At 35.0% G+C, this 18,609-nt stretch overlaps 3 protein-coding genes across 3 annotated transcripts; all 3 read right to left on the reverse strand.

Moving 5' to 3' along the window:
* Positions 1-8,196: 8,196 nt before the first annotated feature.
* On the reverse strand, positions 8,197-10,392 carry LOC146739421 (uncharacterized). Its single transcript, XM_085502777.1, has 6 exons — positions 10,330-10,392; positions 10,117-10,132; positions 9,646-9,933; positions 9,013-9,379; positions 8,764-8,843; positions 8,197-8,357 (listed from the first exon to the last, which is right to left on the reverse strand). The coding sequence occupies exons 1-6, from the start codon at positions 10,390-10,392 to the stop codon at positions 8,335-8,337; spliced, it is 837 nt and encodes a 278-aa protein (XP_085358903.1). The 3' UTR covers positions 8,197-8,334.
* Positions 10,393-16,041: 5,649 nt separating this feature from the next.
* LOC146739422 (salivary C-type lectin 2-like) lies at positions 16,042-17,067 on the reverse strand. Its single transcript, XM_085502354.1, has 3 exons — positions 16,707-17,067; positions 16,422-16,501; positions 16,042-16,221 (listed from the first exon to the last, which is right to left on the reverse strand). The coding sequence occupies exons 1-3, from the start codon at positions 17,039-17,041 to the stop codon at positions 16,199-16,201; spliced, it is 438 nt and encodes a 145-aa protein (XP_085358480.1). The 5' UTR covers positions 17,042-17,067; the 3' UTR covers positions 16,042-16,198.
* A 202-nt stretch (positions 17,068-17,269) lies between these two features.
* On the reverse strand, positions 17,270-18,373 carry LOC146739423 (mucin-2-like). The gene is made up of 3 exons (XM_085502778.1): positions 18,310-18,373; positions 17,877-17,892; positions 17,270-17,619 (listed from the first exon to the last, which is right to left on the reverse strand). Exons 1-3 carry the CDS (start codon positions 18,370-18,372, stop codon positions 17,270-17,272), a joined length of 429 nt encoding a protein of 142 aa, XP_085358904.1. The 5' UTR covers position 18,373.
* Positions 18,374-18,609: the final 236 nt, after the last annotated feature.

An 18,609-nucleotide genomic window follows, 5' to 3' on the forward strand; every position in this document is an offset into this window, starting at 1 on the left:
ATCAACAATGTTGTGCCACTGTGTGGGACCAGACGTTACTATTATGTATGGATAGATATCACGTTCTTTTACGCCGTGGCATTGTATGTGAGATGACAGTCCGTACACGTATGACCTGAAAGTAATAACCACGCCCATTCAGGAATTCACTCCTTTATTATTATTTATTAATATGTTATGTTGTTATTATGTACTTAATATGTAAAATCCACAAGTTTCTTGCCCAGAGTCGAATTATTCTGAATCTTGCCTTTGAACTAAATCTCTTAACAAGCGCGGCTATCGCAATGTTTTTTTTTTCAAACGTGTTCTGTTTAACTCGCTGGATACGCCTATAGAGATATACCCTACCATAAATTAATACTAGCTCACTGTCAGAGTGATATATCCATGCACAGAATATAATAATTACTAGAGGCAGAACAAGTGTAAATAATGAGCACATATACATTATGTACGAGTGAGTTTAAAATGCTCCGAATACAATTTACTGTATTAAGTTATGCATAATCAAAGATTGCAAAAATTAGTTGAGGGTAAAGCAAGTTAATTCAGTGGGAAAAAAGTCACAATTGATGATCATATATAATATTATGTTGCTGAAGTTATCGTGATTAACGTGTATTTAAGCTAAACAAAGAGCATCGTCCGAAGTCATGCACGGCATATAATGGTTTTATACGTTCTACTAGATCGTGTGGTAATTACTGATCTCACACAAACACGGCATACAAATCACCAAGTAATAGCACAATAGTGATTTGGAACATGTTACATATTGTTTTAACCACAAGGAAGACCAGAGTAAGATTGAAGTTATTTTTTTCTATTTTTGCACCAGTTTAGTCTCCGTCAAGGTAATTTTTTTTCATCTGCATATATTTTGCCCAATAATCAACACAGATATTTCTATTAGCGTAGATTGGTCCTCGTATTCTCTCCCAGTACATGCGGTAGGCAGTTTTTATTTGTAACGTACATTTCAAAAACGCACACTATCTAATCATTTTATATAACGTTGGTTCCTGGAACACTTTTTTTTAACACGTGCGAATCAATCACATGCGATACAATGTTGGATAACAAAATTATAACTTGGGACATCAATCATATAGAATAACGTGATTCATTAACAGATTATTAAAGTGTGTGGCAACATACATTTCACTTGACCTTACGATGACAACATTTCAAATAAATTGCTAATAAATATGACGCAATATTATAATAAATTAAATGCCGTAAATTAAAATGTATTGTTACAGTATTCGTGATTATATCAAACTGACGTATTCGACTTCCGCATGTAATGGAACATTTTTTATAACCATGTGTTATCTTATTCCAGCAGTGAAACAGTAACGTAATGTCATATTTAGAGGTAATACGTAACATGGATGGATTGTGAAATAAGAGATTAATAAAAATTCATTTTAGTGTAGGATGCATGCAGCATATATAGAAACTTTCGTATCAAACTGCCCGGGACCATCTATACCTCCTTATTGTGTTTGTTTGAAAATATCTATATCCGTACGGCATTATTCTGATTAGATATACATTTACGAATAATGAAATGTTTCGGTGAAATAAATACAAAGTTATAACATGGCGCTCTAGGTGTGGTGCAGTTACTATGATGAAATTGTTTGCACGTGTCTGTTGATCGACTTAATTAGTTGATTACGAGCGAATGGCTGTGTTATGTCTGTCATCGTTTAGGCCCATTTGAGGTCCTGGACGGAACTCGACTCAGTGATTTGGAACTAATTACGAGATAACCGTCGCTATTCGGACTGCTATTTCTGACAGTTGGTATTCGCAGTTATTAATGTAGTGAACGATTAATCAAAAGATATGACGTGTTCAGTACTTAGTGTGATTGGCTGTATGATTGAAGGCCACGCCTTAGAGTCTTAATACTTCTTTGTAATTGGTTAAGGTTTTGAAAGTGAATAAAGTTGTTTTTAGTTGGTCTTGGCGAGTACACCAGGACAGACGCAGTCCTGGAGAGTCTTGACGCAGTCTTGGGCGAGTCTTGGGTCAGCCTTGCGATAGTCTTGGGGACTTTTCCCCAGGGCGCTGTGTCTTATAGAGTGCTCGACTGACCGACTAAGACGAGAGTTGAAACGTATTTCGTTGTGTGCATCTTATTTGACTGTAAAGTTTAAGTGACGTTCCCGATCCCGAGTTAGACCACGCCAATTACACAAAATATGTCCATGAAATGTTGTATAAACATGACCATGAAATGTTGTGTAAACAAATGAATATAAAAACAAGCTGTGTTCGCATTTTTAACGCGTGATAATAATTAGTGACAATATTAAATAGTTCAGACAACACATTAACATGTTTGCCTACGTCATCCTGGGATTGTATATTTATAACTTGCTTTTTTCACAGTACGTAAACAATGAAATTGTTTTAACATCAACCGACTTCAACAAAACGAAACGAAAATACACTTATTTCAACACAATCCGTAGTTATCAGGCTGTATATAAACCTAGAGTTGTCATACAACCTTCATGCGTACAGTCACAGTGACAAAATGTTCCTAACTTTGTGACGTCAAACTATATTATATGAGACCAAATCGTGCAACAGTGCCGTTTTAATCGCCGTAATACGAAGATTTCGAACTTGATAACTAAAAATACTCGGTTGGTGCAACTATAATAACATATCGCTGAAAAGGATACAATGTCTGCCGATTACCAAAACCTAACGCGCCTAGATGCCACGCGTAACTAACTAAAATTATCATTCAATTCATACGCGTGGTTCACAATTTACAGAAGTTTGCTCATAAAATATCACTTCATAGAGCTGTTTGGTACTCGTGACGTCATGGAATGTTTTATTCACTTATCTTCGGTTTGTGAATAGCACTGACGCGCAATTTATAACCAACTTCCTCAGAAACTAGGAGTACGACTCAACATTCCACGGTGCCGTGATTTGTTTTCTTGTCCTCCTATTAATCATGGCAGTTCCGTGTGGTAAAGTGCATAATGCACATTCTAATGCCCTGTTTGGTGATTTGACAATATATATTGTTTGTAATTATAGTAAATATGAATGTTTAGGATTGGTTCATCAGATATCAGCAAAAGTGCGTTTTCGTCTGAAGTCGCATTTACGGACTCCACTTCATCATTGAATCTGAAGTTTTTCAAGACTCCACAGTTCACTAAACATATTTTTCCCATTCTATATTTCTTGTTTACTTTCTTCACTAAGCGTATGTTAAACGTTTTGACATTTACTGATTCGTACTGCTCGGCTAGGGGAGATGTTCATAAATGACACTGGAGCCGCGAAACTACGGCTGGTAGGTAAGCGACTCGTTTTATCACTCGGACATTTCAGTAGCCCAGGTGATTCAATTTATGCAAATCATAGCAACGTAGTCGTCGTTTCCACATGGAAACGCATGTCAAATAGTAGGTCTACAAACAAACTTCAGTGACACGCATCATAAACTCATCAAATGCAAATAATGTATCTACTTCTATTATAGATAATGAGGCCAATTATAGATGCCGACGTTATATTCCAGACAGCAGAGCAGTATAAGAGTATAACTTATACACATAACACTGGATCAGTTGGCACATTTTCCTCCTAAAAAATGAAGAGTTGTAATTATATTTAAAGGTTATAAACAGCAAGTGCGAATAAAATATATCTGTAAACCATTTGTCCAGTCATTATTGACTTAGAAAAAAATACCTAAATTAAATGCGAAATACAGCGAAGATTGGAAAGTCTGGTCCATGCGAGAATGATTTGGGAATTCTTGGAAACTGACACATTTATTTTGCTTGGCTACCATGGTAATATATTTATGCGTCAACCATACATGTGCACTTTCTCATAAATGATTAGACAGATCTTATTATCACAGGCTGTACTTTCAATCAAGCGGAGAAATTGATTGGCAATTAAATAACCGCTGACTTGGAGCAAATATTATAGCATGATTATAAATAAATAATATCATAAGTGACAACTGTTCACAACCTAGATACTAATTATATAACGATTTGCAGTAATATTGATAAGTTTGTTAAGTTTCTGTGTGAACACGAGCATTGGACATTTGGTAAGTCTATGTGAAATTCATAATTCATTATTACGATGTTTTTGACAAAACTAAAACCATTTTGCCAATTTTACTCACAGTAAAAAGGACCCCACCAATATTCGTATCAGAAACAACGTATTACGCGAAACGAGTTGAGCAACGTGTCCATTGCACATTGCGTGGTGACCGCATATAAGTATACGCAAATCAAAACAGACAAAAAACTTACGGATTTCGCAAATGAATCCTTTCTTTTTTGTGCAACACTCATCGTCAATTTTGAATACTGGGTCGGTTCTCGGATATTCCCTTGAAGAAAACAAACTTTCTGAATTAGTCATCTGAATACTGCGATGTCGGTGCCGATGAGTGTAACGATAATGATAACTGCTTTGATTCGATGCGTTCGAATTCTTATTATTTTGTACAGTTTGTGCTTTTGAATTTAATGCACAGAAAATCAATCAATCAATCGATCGATCGATCATTCGAATCAGTCAAATTTCTGCTGACTTACAAAATATTGCTCACCGAATTTACTTACCACTAGTAATCAATCAATCAATCAATCAACGTTAACAACAGACTGTATGTATGAGTAATGTATGTTCAACATTTCAACGTGATATTAACATAATATACTTCAATATGAATGTAAATATAAAAATTATCTTGATACTCTAACACAAGTTTCATCCAAGTATTAGACACAAGATAATAAAAATCAATGTCTTATATGAAAACGTAATAACTAAGAAATATTTACCAGAGTTGACAGCAATCTTGGTCATGATCTTCATCCGCGCACCTGAGATTGACCTTGTTGTTGGGATTGTTTGGGGACCATACCATATCTTGCGTTTTCATAGCTTCCCCGGTGGTTCACGTAAAGGTACCTTCTATGTCCCGATCGTTGCAACCAATCCAATAACCGTGTTTAGGTGGATGACTGTACACTGTCGATGACATCAAAAACGTGCGCAGTGTATTGCGTACTTCTTACTTCTCTAAAACAGCCAGCGATGAATCAAACCCATCAATACTATACTGATCTCTACAGTAGTCATCAGCTGATTTCCACATCATGATTGGGCTGAGAAATACCTTGAACAAATCGTCTCCAATACAAAGTTCGTCTGAAAAAAGAATATCAAAAGTAGTTCAGAGTAGCACAATAGCAATTCCCATTAATAAATTTCACAACCGCAGCTGCAACGAGATATGTATGTTGAGTAAAGATTTTATTAACCAGTGATGAACTTAAATTCTCATTTCAATGTGAATACTTAATTATTGCCTAATTGTTTAACAATATCAACACTTTAATATAAAAATATTTTGACAATTTTCAAACGGCATACAACTTCCTAGTACTTTTATCTACAGTACAACAACATGCTTCATGATGTGATAGGTTATCACACTATCCATGAAGATATACATAAAGATACACATTTATGTAAGTTACACCCTAGCCGATAAACGCCGAGACCACTTGGACGATTTTTATCAATGAAAATGGATACTAGCTACCCTGCCAATATGTGTACAGAAACATACAGTCGTCATTTTAATCGAATCTCTGTACTAAAATTAGTTCACTGTGTAGCTAAAAATATACGCAATATAATGGGGTCTTATTACGATTCATATCCAAACATCGGATTTCGTAATCTAGCGTAGTTTCATTGCCACTGATGTACACACACGAAATACAATTTTGAAAAGTTTCTCTACATGCCGTCAAATTAGAAGACGTACCTTCAGCAGAATCATTATATGTCACATTCTGGACAGAACATGGACAAAACACGCGTACTTCGTAGTTCTGACATAAATTAATGGTTGTCATCATGGAAACATATCAAACCAAACGATAAATGACACTGTAGAGTTTGTGATGTCTGGTCCCACGGAGTGTACGGCTCTACCGCGGCACGACACTCCATCTCAGAGGGCGAGTCACAAATTTGATAATTTAGACGAAGATCTTCTATCAATTCAAATTCACCTACTGCTTCAAAGTCAACCAGACCGCCATTCTCGTCGTCCATCCATTCGGTCCATACATCACAGGCTGGTGGAACAAAAAATGTGTTAACTATCGTCAAAACAAATACATATGAAACACTGATACACACGCACCAGATATTATAAAGCGCCACAGTCACTGTGTAGTGTAGGATTTTCGTGTTGGAGTTGTCAAAGCGTTGTTCACGGCTCATGGTGTTCATCTCGAACGCGGCGCATTGCGACAACTGTAACACTTCAACATCGATGCTACTGATTTATTACGGTTCAAATATCAACAAACATTTAATTCAAAGCCAAACGCCACTAACAGATCGAAATCCGAAGACTGGTGAACGTTGCACCTGGACAACGTCCGTTAACTAGTGTTAACGTGCGATTAGTTACACTGCAACGGTTGTTGTTTCTGCGTGGCCACTATGAACGTGTGTTTTATTTGTGAAAGGAACATCGATGGTCTGATAATGACCAGCGCTGATAAATCAATCGTGATGAAAATATGAGAGAAAATTTGCACTCGCAATTTAAGAATAACCTTGCTTTAAATGGGTCTGATTTACTCGTGGTGCAACACTTGTAAACTAAACAACTTTGCGATTATAATGAATGATACTGCACACTGTTGCTGTAAATAGCAAAACAATTATGACTATATAATATATATTGAATAAATAAAGATGATAAAAACAAATAATAAGTACTACACCTTCTTCTGCCGCATTTGTCTGAAGTAATAGAAATAAAAAAGAATATGTTTATGCATTGACATTATCGGTTATGCAATATATTAGCAAATCGAAAATACTTCTTAATATTATAAGTTATATACTCGCAGTAATCGAAGAGAATAAATGTATTTTGTGACATCTTACCTTTTGCAAAGATGTGAAAGAGAAAATGCACAGGAGCAGTACTAACAGTAGCATGTTTCAGGATATGAAAGACTTGAGTCAACGTACGACGATTTTATGGACAACGCCTGACCCGAATATGCCATTTCATATGTGATTACAGGCAATTAATATTCTAATTTATTTTGTGAAGTGGAGTCGCGTGTTTTGCAGTGTACTTGAACATTAACAGTTCTCGAGTTCTCGATTCATTTGTTAACTCTCCCCGATGTTGCTATGCCAATATAACTGAACACAAACTAAGTCATAAATACAAACCAATTCTAGCATTTCCTGTTGTGTTTATGATTGAATGTTTAATCGCCCATTATCGAAAGATAGCATCATTGTATATATGCGTTTATATGGTTACTTCGCACCAGTGTGTATCGATCTAATTTCTTTTTCATGTTATATTAAATTGTTAAGTATAAAAGTAACGTTGAGTACGGTGCAATGCGATATGTGTCTGCTTACTTGCTTATTATTTGCTGAAGTCTCGAGTTAGAATCCCGTTTTGCTTGATTAATATGCGCTTAATGTGTTTGTAGTGTTTGTATATGAAGTGTATAAGTTATTATTTACGATCAAGCCTTCGAAGAAACAGTCATGTTCTTAGCAAGCGTAGTTTTTCCCCCAGAAACGGAAGATGTCCATGAAAACAAGACAGTGTAGAAAGCATGATACTTACATGTACGCTATCATTAGCGAGTGTATTAACTGTTCCTGTTATCTGCACGTAATATCTCAATGGCCGCGTGATAAATAATTAGAATTCAGGGCACGATTGATCCGATGAAAGATTCACATCGACGCGACGAATTGCAAAGAAACAGCCAACAAATTTGGATAATCGCAGCAAAATAGATATTCCATCTCACACCCCGACACACACATGAAATCGAACAAATGATACACATATGCCAATGCACACACGTATTCAAATAAGTGATAAAAATATTCCCTGGGAATGAGACTAACCGAGGTAACAAGCAATACTTTAAATGCCGCATTTTCTGCCAAAATAATCTATAATGTCTTTGTTAATATTAAATGATACTGACACGGTTTCAAATTAGCTACAAACTCTATTCAATGTTCATTATCAATTATTTTTTGGTGACACTAATTGGGATTTGCGTTCAAAGTGTTAAACAGTAGATATTAAACAAAAATACTTCATTTGATTGATTGGTGAATGATGAATTTAATTGAGAATGTGTCGGTAATTTACATATCATTTATATTGTAAATGATTACTTATCATTGTGTATAATTGTCACGTCTTATAAACCACATATACCGGTGTGACATCGTCTTCTATGGACGTGCGCAATATCCAGCTGGAGATAAAATGTAAATTTTATAATCAGAGTATTTCGAGTAATAGTAATAAATGTACTCTGTAGTAGTACCACGTATTTTGTCTTTTGTCTCCCATATCACTGAATATGTTGCATGCTTCTTAACGTAATTACATGTTATGCATCTTTGGGCCGACAAAACGCAACAGGTAACGATATTAATACATCAGTGATGCAACACAAAGTCTGGATAATGTAAAATGCCACGTTTACGTTTATATTTTACAATAAATAATATTTCACATATAATATCAAAGAACACTAATTAAAAACGCTCCAAAATACCCAGAGTACAGTTATGCGTATTGACTCTTCAATAGAGAAAATAATTGATTCTAAGTGTTCATTTCGTTTTCGATATTCAATTATATTATAGTGAACTTACGAACTTCACAGATGAAAGCCTTGTTGTCTGTACAGCAGGAATCATCCATTTTGAAGGAAGGATCGTTTTTTGGTCTTTCCCTATAAAAAACATTATGACAATTGACGGATCAATACGAAGAAGCTCACAGAGTTCACCCATTTATTTGTAATTGCAGGACGGGAGAGATTACCTGAAGAATGACTTTTCAGAAAATGTTTGAAAAAAAGGAAGTTTGCAAGCATAATATACTAATTGGAATCAACGTACCACAGTTGACAACAATCCTGGTCCCCATCTTTTGCATCGCAATTACCGGTATATTTGTTGTTTGGATAGGAATACCAGGCACTGTCTGGCACATTAACCTTCTCTCCATTCAACCATACGAATATGCCTTCGTTTTCCTCGTCGTGACACCCAATCCAGTAGCCTTTCCCTTTTGGGTCGGAGAAACCTGGAACATTCTTTATGAACCTTCTCACAGAGTTTCGTACCTCATTAGATTCTAAATTAGCTAAACCGGCAACGAAGCCTTTTGGAGCGAAGAGGTTCTTGCATTGTATGTCTGCATCGTACCACGTCAGGGAGCCTTGCCAAACCACTTTATATAAATTATCACCAACACATAGTTCGTCTAGTATAAATATAAATAAAATCATAAATATTTGCAACAAATTATAACTGCCCTACTAAATCTAATGGTTATCATTTTGAACGCAGTTTTACAGTCGATTCTTGGCTAAAGTATACTCTGAATTGTGAATCTAATGAATCATGTTATCATAAAACAATCGACAATAGAAAAAATCAAGCAAGTCGTTATTAATTAGTTTGAAACTTCCCGGTATTTCATGCTACTACAAAGTGTTAAACAAAATACAAAACGGACGCCATTCTTACCGTTTTCCAATGGCAACGGGCAACACAATCGAATCTTGTAGTTCATACAAGGGGAAACATTGTCTTCATGAAAGCATATCAATCCATCAGGTAAATCGCAGTGTACGGTCTGTCCAGTTTCGTACGATAGTGTATACGGTTCAAGCACTGTACGGCACTCAATACTGCTAGGGGTTTCGCAGAAATCATAGAGGCTACGAAGATCAGGGAGGTATTCAAATTCACCAAGTTGAGGGTCAACAAGACCACCATTTTCGTCATCCATCCACTGCGTCCAATTCCCACACTCTGTATTTTGAAATCAATGTTACTTTATGAAGTATTATTTTAAAACATGGCGCGAAAAGATAAAAACGAAATAGAATTGTCGGTTAATATCAGAAATATTATTTTTCAACTTACGTATAGCCGAATATACAATAAATAAATAAATAACTATAATTAAAATAAACACAGTAAGTCGTGTCTTACCTGTTTGCGTATTAACCTAAAGGAAGTAAATAGTAATATATAAAAATTATATAACAAGCAATTTCTGTATATTTTAAATGCAATTATATAATACTGTAAATACAAATTACAGATCACTATATTATATAATAAAACATATATTCTGTATAGGTATTGTATCAATGTAAAGATAAATTATAGATCGCAAAATTATTGTCAGACAAATTTACTTACGCTAAATGCCCATGATAAGACTAAAAACAAATGTACGAACCACCTGAATTGTTGCCCATCCATACTGTCGGTAAACTATCAAAATTATAGTAAGTTGCTGTATTTATATTTATTCATGGATATCGAGTTCTGCCAGGCAATGTTACAAATTACCCATTCTGTTGACATCAAAGGAAGTCATCATGGCCGCGTATATTAAAACGGATTCATTTGCCAGCACACTTTGTAGTTATTACTCATACAAATATTTCGATACAATATACAATCAGGAGTTTTATTTCAATTTAAACAACTATAGTATAAATTTGGTGATTGAAAGTGTGTGTTATGCAATTTACAACAAAAACGCCGAATTAAACGAAACCGCCATTATTATCATATCATTAGGGGTTTTCTCATAAAACAGGTTCCACGCAATATGTAATATTATTATTTTAAGTTTCGAATCCAATTTCGACTTTATTTCAGTTCATAGACAGTTTTATTATGTTGGGGTAAATGCTTTTCAAGGAGTATTCTAAATTATCACATGAACGAGCCAAGTTATTTCTCCTTGAACAGAAACTACGGCTGTATACGTAGCCTGGTCGTTCTATGTCATACCCGTCAAAACAGACGAAAATCACAGATGAATAAAACAGAATGCTTTTTTTTTATACGGCAATATATATCAAGTTTGTAATACTATGTCACCATACGAAACGTACAGTATTTATTTACCATACGAAATGTACAGCATTTATTTACTCAGACTGGTTGGAAAAATGCACGTAACGCCAATGAAAACAAAATAAAAAATCATTGAAGAAATCGACAACTTGGCTTGTTCATGAGATAATAATAATAGACGTGTATTCTAATCAGCTGAGGAAAATGCTAGTGCTGTAAAAGAAGAATTACTGCTTGTCGTCGACTCGTAGTGACACGGTTCTACGTCAATCGTACTATTAGATTATTTCTTCTCTAAAACATGAATACTTTAGTTAGTAATTACAAGAACACGTTCAGCTACAACAATAGTGTGTAATCGATCAATTTTCACCAGAATTCACTTTGATTCACTTGAATTTCCGAAACGAAATATAAGTGAATAATATACGGTTATTATGAGTCTAATCCTCCAATTATGTTGAACTTTGTCAGACTGTGGCGATTTAATTCTGCAAATGAGTCAGTGACCAGTAACGCAGCTGTTCAAATTAAAATAAATATTTATAGTCATATTAGATATTTCAAAGATTGATTGGGTGACTGACAAGTCATGTTACAGACAATTGAACGATTTCTTTCATAAACGTGAATTAGCTATAGCTGTATTTCAACAATGTGATGTATATGCTATGCATAAATTAAATTGCCAGAATATTGTTTATTTTTAACGTGGTGAAATTTAGTAGGAATCTAGATACATACTCCTAAACAGATGTACAGATTTAGTATAGAATAAGTGCAATTACAACAATAGAGAGGTTTAGCCAGCACGTATTCACGTCAGGAGTTGCAGTTGGCGATTAAAACATCCGAAAAGAAAAGTATGATAAATTATCAAAATGTTACCAAAATTATGAAACCTTACATATGCTAAATTAGACCATCAGTATAAAATGAACACAATTTAGTCATATCTGTTGAATTCTACAATTTATCATCACTCTACATTTGAACATTATCTTTAACCTAATGTTGGTAAAGGTGAAATTTGTGAAGGTGACTGTCATTACGTGGTAAATTACGTCATTATGGATGATGTCATGTTTCATAATTACACAGCTACGTAGTCTGTTATTTCATCGTTATCTGAAACTGACGAATATATTGTCACAGTTGCTATATTGACAATTTTCACAAGCTTTTGTGGCAGCTACATTTCATTGTACCGCATTCTGTTGAACACTTACATCGGATTATCTCGAGCAGTGTAACTTGCGCAGAAATTGTGTCAAGTATGTCGCCATATACGTTCCAGTCCCACTCATTGGGATCCATGCTGTTGTCATGCCATATTCACTGCATAACTTGTGAATAAGTCTATCGAGATAGATGATTTGTGGCTTCCTCTCATGTTTGCATAATGACACTAGCGACACTATGGACACTACCTTGAGTCCCCTTAAACAAGCATAGCATTGCCTTGTGGCCAGTGGTTTCAATAGTACCTTGATTCGTCTATAGCAATCTTTGAACATGCAGACAAGACAGAATTGCCCTTGGTCAATTGTTAGTGGACATACTTTTGTTGAGCTTATAGATGTAGAGTCACTCAAAACCTTAATACACATTTGATTTCCCTTTGATTTTGTCAGAACGAAAATAACGATCCTTGCAGTCCTTTGCTTCATGATACAGTAATACTAGTAACAAACATGTGTTTTTCCAATATAGGTTGTTGAATTGTTTGATAACATTAATTGTAATGGCTCATCGATGATAATTTTGCCTTTCTGTTGTATGCAGTTTGCAATCAGGTAGATGGCAGTTCTGTTCATATCATTTGAGAGAAAATCATCACTTGTCCAACAAATTTGGTTGGAAATCTGATATCTGATATATTGACTTTATTTGTAACTTTTTCTGCGCTGATGTGTATTGTCCTTATCCCATCCGTCACATATAGATTAAATGAGAAGGATGCATATGTATCAGCAATTGATCTGTACGGGGTTCCTTCTTTCCGTCACATTTATTTAACTGTATCTTTTACAATGAAAGGATTTTGAACATTTATATTTATATCCGTGATAATATTTCTTAAAGTTGTCTATCCAGAGAAATGTTTTTCAAGCCTGTTTGCAAGTTTTACTAACTTAGCCTGTCTGTTCCTTTTCATTTGTGAATCAGTTGCCTCCTTTTGTTGTTCACTTGATATATACACCGTATTATTGAAGTTCTTCAAGGCAAAGTTGTAGTTCGAGGATATGGGAGGAGACATTATCAACAGCTCTTCAGTCATGCCAATTCCTCTAGTTATTTAAAACCAACTTTACTCTTCAAGGACCACATTAGAGTTCGCTCAATGGCCAATCAGAGCCAAGACCAACTCACTACTGATTAGTGCAACTAATGAAATCTATGCAAACATTTCATGTACATTGCAGGACATTATGCATCTAAAGTACTTCTCAGGAGATAAATATATGCAGATTTAAGTAAATTAGCATTCCCAGCAGCAGCAAATATAGGTAAACACTCAGATATAGCATGGACGATACATTTGCCAGAACTCTGTGTGATCAGTTTTGATGATTTATCGGGCAACTTCCAACATTCGTTGATAGCTGGGCCACACTTTGCTTGTTTTTGAACTATTGGATAATTCAAATTTTAGCGCTTCAATAAAATCTGATTTTAATAATGTGTCCAATTCAATTAGAGTATATAGTCTTTCAATTTCTTGCCTGGTCCATATTCATTGACATTGATGCATCCTGTATATCTTATTTCTAAGGATTCCAGCTAAATCAAGTGCATTGTCCGAAGACATGCATGATATATAACGGGCTTATACGAGTTACTAGACTGATCTCAGCAGCATCTTTTAAAATATCTATATTAACCGAAGAATTTATTACGAGACAGCTACACAATCATTTTAATCACAGAGCCACGGGTTTAGATGCAATTGCGACTACTTTTTCTGAAGTTTCGGAAAATGTAATCCCTTCCTCTTTAACTACTTTGTTCAATCACAGCATTTACCTCAGGTTTTTATCCGGACATGTGAAAGCTACCAATTTACAAATCATGGGATAGATCGAATGTTAAAATTCATTCGAAAATCGTTTTCTTGCCAGGCTGCTCTGATTGAAGCCATATATTCAGGCAAATGTGTGATGTGTGTTTTTCTCGATCTTTTCTTTTCTCGAGGTGTTTAATTATTTGATCATTGACTATGTCATCTTATTACAAAAGCTTGAATGTTATCCATGCTCTAATGAATCAATCACACGGGTCTCATCGTATTTGAAAGAAAGATCATAGCGGGTAAATATCAAGAGTACACTTTCTTTCCCCAGGAGTTCAATTTATTTATGAATGATCTTAATCTGACTCCTGTCACCAGTTGGATATGTATGCGGATGATACGATTATTTCCATGTTTGGAAAATCTATCAATATTTCAATGTTATTTAATACTGATTTGATGCATGCGAGTATATGGTAAGAATACTGTAAAACTAGTACTGATATGCTTTTTCCATGGGTTAACAAAATAAACCCAATTTCATGTGAAGTCTCTTTTGCAATTACAGAATTATCTAATGTTACAAGAGAAAAAATCCTTGACAAGTACTAGAACAATATGATTTTTTTTAAGTAATTGGAATTACAGATTGTTTCAAGTAGTTTCTGATATCAAGTGCATTTTTGTTTCAAAGTCGTATGTACTGACTTCACTTTCTAATTCACCAAAACTTAATAACTTCACAGTGGGAGTATGTTGAATTATAATAGTTATCTTATTGTCACAGACTGCAGTTTTACGGAATTTTATGAGCATGTACCTCTAACTCTATGTATCTATGAAACAATACATAACGCGCAGTATGTATGAGAGGTGCATGTTGGGGATATTCAACTGTATAGACAAGACAAGAGCTTGTCTCAAATACAGGTCTCATAACAGACATCTCTGGTAGAGTGTTCATCTTGGGGAGCGTTTGGCGATGATATATATCACCACAACCGACACTGTACAAGAAAAGTAACAACAGTATGATATATACAGTTCATTGTAGTAATTATAGATAACCGTAGGAATAGTTTTAAAATGAAAAACCATTGTTGCTGTACTCCATAGTAGTTGTACTACTATAGGGTGGGGTATATATTGTATTTGTTTTGGGAAAATGTGTATTTGTGTTAATTTGGCAGTGAATTTGGTGATGCACATCCATTGTGTCAGTGAAGTGCTAGTTAGAATCAAGGTGCCGGATATTCACCCAATAGTGTAAATCAGAGTAGTCTTCTCTGCTTTCCAAACACGCGGTATTAGGCTTAGGGGAAAGCTTACATGTGTACTTGGAATTATCAGCTAAGACAAAAGACATTAGAAATGATAGCAGTGACTTCAATGACACCCGGAACAAAAATGACGCCTGGCTCGGACCCATGGCTGTAGACTGGCGTGGTGTACGTAATAACTCTCAGCACAATAACGCTAAGATAAACAACTGAAAACTGAGAACAACCGATAATATGATTGCTCATAAGGATCAATAAAAATCCGCCCTAAATAGGTAATTTTCCGTTCAACTGCGTGATCTCGCTTATTGCGTGTTCGAAACGAACCGAGCGTCTGCAGCAAAAATCGAAAAATTTAATTTTGAACCAGTTTCTTTTTTCCGTACCTCAAAGTCGAAAGGCCGATTTTTGACAGGGAAATGTTACATTTAGATTTCTTTACTTCATCGAAATTCACCATCATCAAATTTATACAGCACATTATTAAGCGTGGAAATACCCCCAGTATCCATTGTCGAATCTGGCGCCAGGTTTGACGCGATTTCTACGACGCTATGGCCTTTGTTTATCCTGGTTTGACGTTCGATTTCAAGTATAACGCTGGATCTCGCAGAGAGCGAGGAATGGTCTATAAGGTAAAATTGCGGAACATGAATATCTTCTCTCTCAAGCACACAAATAAACGAAAAGGTAATAAAAATATGCAAATACACACATGTACACAAATAAATATTCACAGGGCGTCATACGTCATTTGATGAATGATGACTTTAATTATGATGTAATGTGGCGCTAATTTACATATCAATGATATTTTAAATAATTACTTATTGCCGTCTATATTTGTTACTTTTTATAAACCATATGGTGTTTTTTTATAAACCATATGGTGGTGTGACGTCGTCTTCTATGGACTTGCGCAGTATCCAGCTGGAGATAAAATGTAAATTTTATAATCAGATAGACGAAATGGGGAGACACGATCTACTATAATATCACATCATATTGTTCTGAGCAACAATAAAAAACTTTCAAAATTGTTTCCGTCTTGCCTGTTAAATAGGGAAAAAAACAGTTGAATCTGAGTGTCTATTTTGATCTGATAGTTAATCATGTTATGATAAACTTACGAACTTCACAAATGAAAGCCTTTTTATCTGTACAGCACACATCATCCATTTTGAAGGTAGGGTCATTTTTTGGTCTTTTCCTATGTATAAAAATATAATGCATGAAGCAATAAACGAACCAATACTCATAAGTTACGCGTTGCGTTTTGCCCTAATAAAGTGACTTGGTACGATTACAGAGTACGCCACGTACGTCACGAAGTGATTAGCTGAATAACACTTTATGGAAAATGTTTGAATAAAACACAGATTGCAAGCAGAATATTGAAATTAGAATCAACGTACCACAGTTGACAACAATCCTGGTCCCCATCTTTTGCATCGCAATTACCGGTATATTTGTTGTTTGGATAGGAATACCAGGCACTGTCAGGCACATTAACCTTCTCTCCATTCAACCATACGAATATGCCTTCATTTTCCTCGTCGTGACACCCAATCCAGTAGCCTTTCCCTTTTGGGTCGGACAATCCCGGAACATTCTTTATGAAATTTCTCACCGAGTTTCGTACACTGTTAGATTCTAAATTAGCTAAACCGGCAACAAAGCCTCTTGGAGCGAAGAGGTCCTTGCATTGTGTATCTGCGTCGTGCCACGTCAGGAAGCCTTGCCAAACCATTTTATATAAATTGTCACCAACACATAGTTCGTCTAGTATAAATGAAAATAAAATCACGACTGTTACAAATTCACGTAATACAAATTAAAATTGCAATTATTTATCTAGGGGTTAATATTTTGAATACAATCGGTTCTAAGTCACGTCATACTATCGTACCTCATACTATGAATCTATTGAATCAGTTTATCATAAAACAATCCACAATACATGGAATTAAGCAAGTCATTAATTTAACTGGTATCCCATGCTACTACAAACTATTAATGCAAAATGTGTACCCTGCTTACTATTTTCCAATGGCAACGGGCAACACAATCGAATCTTGTAGTTCATACAAGGGGACACATTGTCTTCATGAAAGCATATCAAGCCATCGGGTAAATCACAGTGTACGGTCTGTCCAGTTTCGTACGATAGTGTAAACGGTTCAATCACTGTACGACACTCAATACTGCTAGGGGTTTCGCAGAAATCATAGAAACTACGAAGATCAGGAAGGTATTCAAATTCACCAATTGCAGGGTCAACAAGGCCACCATTTTCGTCATCCATCCACTGTGTCCAATTCCTACACTCTTCATTTTGAAAGGAATATTAAATTAAAGATATATGTTAAAACTTTTTCTCAAAGCGGAAGGATAAGAGCGAAACAAAATTGTTAGTTTAAAGTAAATCAATTTCATAAACAAGTTATTACCACAGATGATATTTTTTGACTAGATACAACAGGAAATGTCACATCAAATAATTTCACATTTATTATATATCAAGTTCTAAAGCACACTCATTGTGTACTATACAATCATACAAATATACAAAAAACGATTCTTACCACTTTGCGTATCACCCTAATGAAAGTAAAATAACATACATGAATTTAATTAGAAATAACATACATATATTTAAAAATAAATCATATAGTGATATTAGTGATATTTTTCAAGTCCAAGAACGCAAAACAAATGACTGACAGCAATTGGCAGAACAATCCACAATAACAAAACAAAAACAAGTGTATGTACACTATACACTAAATCAAATAAAACTTGAAATTGATATGGACTCCATAGTAATTATAAAGTGATGTTGGACGTTTCGAAGAGTGAGCACAACCTGCGCCACTTGTGACACCCACTGCATATCTTTTTGTGCCATAATCAAAATAACATAAAATACATTTTCTGTATAGTGTATGTGTGATTGAATAATGTAAATACCAATTACAGTTTAATAAATTATGGTGTGACAAATTAACATTTACTTACGCTAAATGCCCATGACACGACTAAAAACAAATGTACGAACCACCTGAACTGTTTCCCATCCATACTGTCGGTAAACTATCAAAATTATAGCCTGTGCTGTATTTATATTTCTTCATCTATATCCAGTTCTGCCAGGCGATGTTAATACTTAGCCAAATGCAAATATTAACTACAAATTACCCATTTTGTTTACATCAAAGGAAGTCATTATGGCCATGTGTTATAATACGGATTCTTTTGCCAGCATACTTTGTACTTATTACTGATACAAGTACTTAAATAAAAATACAATATGTAACT

This window comes from Saccoglossus kowalevskii, chromosome 8 (assembly GCF_978046115.1).
Source record: "Saccoglossus kowalevskii chromosome 8, keSacKowa6.1, whole genome shotgun sequence".
Classification (NCBI taxonomy): Eukaryota; Metazoa; Hemichordata; class Enteropneusta; family Harrimaniidae; genus Saccoglossus; species Saccoglossus kowalevskii.

Excerpts from the sequence above, each read along its gene's own strand:
- LOC146739421 (XM_085502777.1), bottom strand. The coding sequence starts at position 10,392 with ATGGATGGGCAACAATTCAGGTGGTTCGTACATTTGTTTTTAGTCTTA. Across the intron at positions 9,380-9,645 it reads CCCGTTGCCATTGGAAAACG|ACGAACTATGTGTTGGTGAT; the intron begins GTAAGAATGGCG and ends TATTTATACTAG. Across the intron at positions 8,358-8,763 it reads GGCTTTCATCTGTGAAGTTC|CTGGATATTGCGCACGTCCA; the intron begins GTAAGTTCACTA and ends TTTTATCTCCAG.
- LOC146739422 (XM_085502354.1), bottom strand. The coding sequence starts at position 17,041 with ATGGTTTGGCAAGGCTTCCTGACGTGGCACGACGCAGATACACAATGC. Across the intron at positions 16,502-16,706 it reads CAGGATTGTTGTCAACTGTG|GAAAAGACCAAAAAATGACC; the intron begins GTACGTTGATTC and ends TTTTATACATAG. Across the intron at positions 16,222-16,421 it reads GGCTTTCATTTGTGAAGTTC|CTGGATACTGCGCAAGTCCA; the intron begins GTAAGTTTATCA and ends TTTTATCTCCAG.
- LOC146739423 (XM_085502778.1), bottom strand. The coding sequence starts at position 18,372 with ATGGATGGGAAACAGTTCAGGTGGTTCGTACATTTGTTTTTAGTCGTG.